Source organism: Gavialis gangeticus, unplaced genomic scaffold (assembly GCF_001723915.1).
Source record: "Gavialis gangeticus isolate Ggan-Ray unplaced genomic scaffold, GavGan_comp1, whole genome shotgun sequence".
Lineage (NCBI taxonomy): Eukaryota > Metazoa > Chordata > Crocodylia > Gavialidae > Gavialis > Gavialis gangeticus.
In genome coordinates this window covers 34,794,312-34,797,073 of record NW_017729025.1, presented here as the reverse complement: position 1 = coordinate 34,797,073, position 2,762 = coordinate 34,794,312, and the positions used below count along the sequence as shown (strand labels likewise).

The window sequence follows — 2,762 nt, the reverse complement described above, 5'->3', positions numbered from 1 at the left end:
ATATATATGTCATGAATTATATGCTCACTCATGCTGTAGACATTCATTCAATACCTAGGAACAAAAAGCTGGAGTTTGAACAGACTTTCAGCCTTACATCTGAATTTCCCATCTTTGAATAGTTTCAGCACAGGCCAGAATGCTGTTATAACATTTGTTTCTATATTTAAAGAAGCCATATATTTTGCCACTGAAAAGTCACTAAAACTATATTAATTGCTTACAATCTAACATATTGCAGCTACAACTGTTACCTTTCCATAACAGACTCTGTATATCAAATCAGGATAAGTGGTAACCCTAGAGAACCACAGTAATTTGACTAAACTTCTCTGTCTAAATTCAGTCAAGACTCACTGGGTCTCTGAAGTAGAAAAACATAAAGTATAAATGGAATGTAACCCTGTGGGGTTAGAATATGAAACAAAAACTCATTGGGTTTCTAGTCATTTATGCTCCATAGTATGTAACCCTGGAGAACCAATAAATGCAGGTGGGGCACAAAAGTTATGGATTCATCTTAAAGTGGTGCACTTTTTCTGTAATTTCTACTAATCCCAATATTGTTTTCTTCACAAATAATTTATTAAACAAAGTTTTCATGGTGTATACTTCCAGGATCTGATTAGGATGAAGCTTACAAGTTAATTCAAGAGCTAGTAAAAATAAAAAATAGGGTCAAGATTTTTAGCCAGTATAAATCAGTTTACACCTGCAGTGATTACAAAACATTCTCATTGCTTAAAATTGATGGGATGAATCTGGTATTATGAATATGGATTATGTAGATGGAAATACATGTCACAATTGTTAGAATGGAAATGATGTATTAAATCACTTAGTTTATCCCTGCACAGCAGACTACTTCCATATTGTAACTTTAGATTCTAGTGTGCTCTGCTCTAGTTTTAAAAGTCCTTGACCCAGCAAGAATATTCCACATCCTAACACATCTGACTGTTGCCTTAAACTTTCCTTTTCTTACTGTTATCCAATTACTTCTAGCTTTGCCTTGTACTATCTGAAGTAATTCTTCGTCCTCCTCAGTATTGCTGCTCTCCAAAACCCTTTTATTACATTTGATTAAGTTTGAAAGGAAGAGAAAACAGGAACTGATCACTTATCCCTTTATACTCCACCTGCCATTAATTTTAAATGAGACACCAGTTATTCATTTCCCATTAATGTATTGTGACAAAGAAGGCATGTAAGGCAAGGGGTCCAACTGAAATCAAACTTACACTGACATAAATCATAAGTGACGCCATTAAATGAATATAGGCTTCCCCACCCCCCAACCCTGGTCTACAACATAGCTTTAAAAACATTAGCCATCTATCCATTTTCTTCGTTACACAAATGGGGAATGAATGCACAAGGAAGTAAGTCATTTATCCCCAGGTCACACCCATGAGCAGGGGTGTGTGGTTGCCATGGGAAAAAAAGTAGTGGCACAAATTTGTGCCACTGCTTTTTGCTCCAGTGCATGCCCCTGCACATGGGGTTAGCACAGGGAAAAATGCTTCAGGTGGGGGTAGGGGAGGCTGGGGCTAGCACCTGGACTGGCCCCAACAGCCTTACCTGGAGTCCTGGGGGCCTCCTGGGGCTCCAGTGGTGGTGACCTGGGTGCGGGGAGCCTGGCCGGCACCTGGAGCTTGTCTCTGGCTAGCTAGGCTCTGGTTTCAGACAGCAGACACTGCTGCCATGTGCGCCACCCCACTTTTTTTCCACATGCTTTTTTGATACTGGGATTTCCTAGTATCTAAATTTGGCAAAGAACCAAATCATGTATGCGGGGTGCATTATGTGGTACCTCAAAAGCCTTTGAGGCACCACAAAATGCATATGCATGCTTGTGTGGATGCAGCAATATTGCCTAAATCCTAAACTAACAGCCTAAACAGTGAATTATGTTTTCTCTCAACTTAATGAGCATTAAAAGGCCTTTTAATCATATTAAACTAACTTGATTGAGATAACTGGACTGAAACATACACCTTTTTCATCCATCGAGGCAGGGCTTAAGTGATATCAGGTAATATTCTAGCTCTGCCACAAACTTCCTAGATTATCTTGGGCAAGTAACTGGTTTGTACCTCCTTTTCCTACATCTTGTCTTTACAACAGTATTCCAAGACCTTCTTACTTTTTGACTGTAAAAAAGATCCTTGGGTTCAGTCATCCTTTGTGAGGTGTGAGCCTAACTCAATGGCCCTTCATCTTCCATTCCCCAAAATACTAAGGAACTAGTAATCTACCTCCCCAGTGTGCTATCCTACTATTTGTTAGTGGCTCTGGACAGCTAAGGGATACTTGTAGGTACATTATTATGAATACAGCATAACATCACTGTGGTTAATGTAATAGAAAGTCTGTTCATGTGCACATACCCAGGAATTCAGTAGGAACTACTGTTACCTGCAACAAGAGATTCAGGTCCCTCACTGTACAAACATACTGAAAGTTCTTTAACTTGACAAAGAAAAAAAAACTGCCTCTGGAATTTGCATTTCAATGTATAGGAATTCCCTTAAAACAGTGAGAAATGATCAGGAACGAGTCAGGATACCCCTTCTTAGGAGAAATGAAAGGGGACGAAAATATACTTTTTTTAAATGTTCTCTTTATAAACTCTTTTCTGATGCATATGGATGGCCAAAATAGTGTTTTAGTTCTCAAGTTTATTCCCCCACTTATTTTTTTTCTTAGAAATATCAGGAATGTCAACTCCGATCTTCTCTGTTTCTTCTGTAGGACTTGAC

At 38.8% G+C, this 2,762-nt stretch overlaps 1 protein-coding gene across 1 annotated transcript in view; it reads right to left on the bottom strand.

Moving 5' to 3' along the window:
* Positions 1-507: 507 nt before the first annotated feature.
* The window catches only part of GSC (goosecoid homeobox), an 8,171-nt gene continuing 5,916 nt past the window's right edge, over positions 508-2,762 (bottom strand). The window contains 1 exon segment of the mRNA XM_019519906.1: positions 508-656. Within this exon segment, the coding sequence (XP_019375451.1) occupies positions 508-656 (149 nt within the window).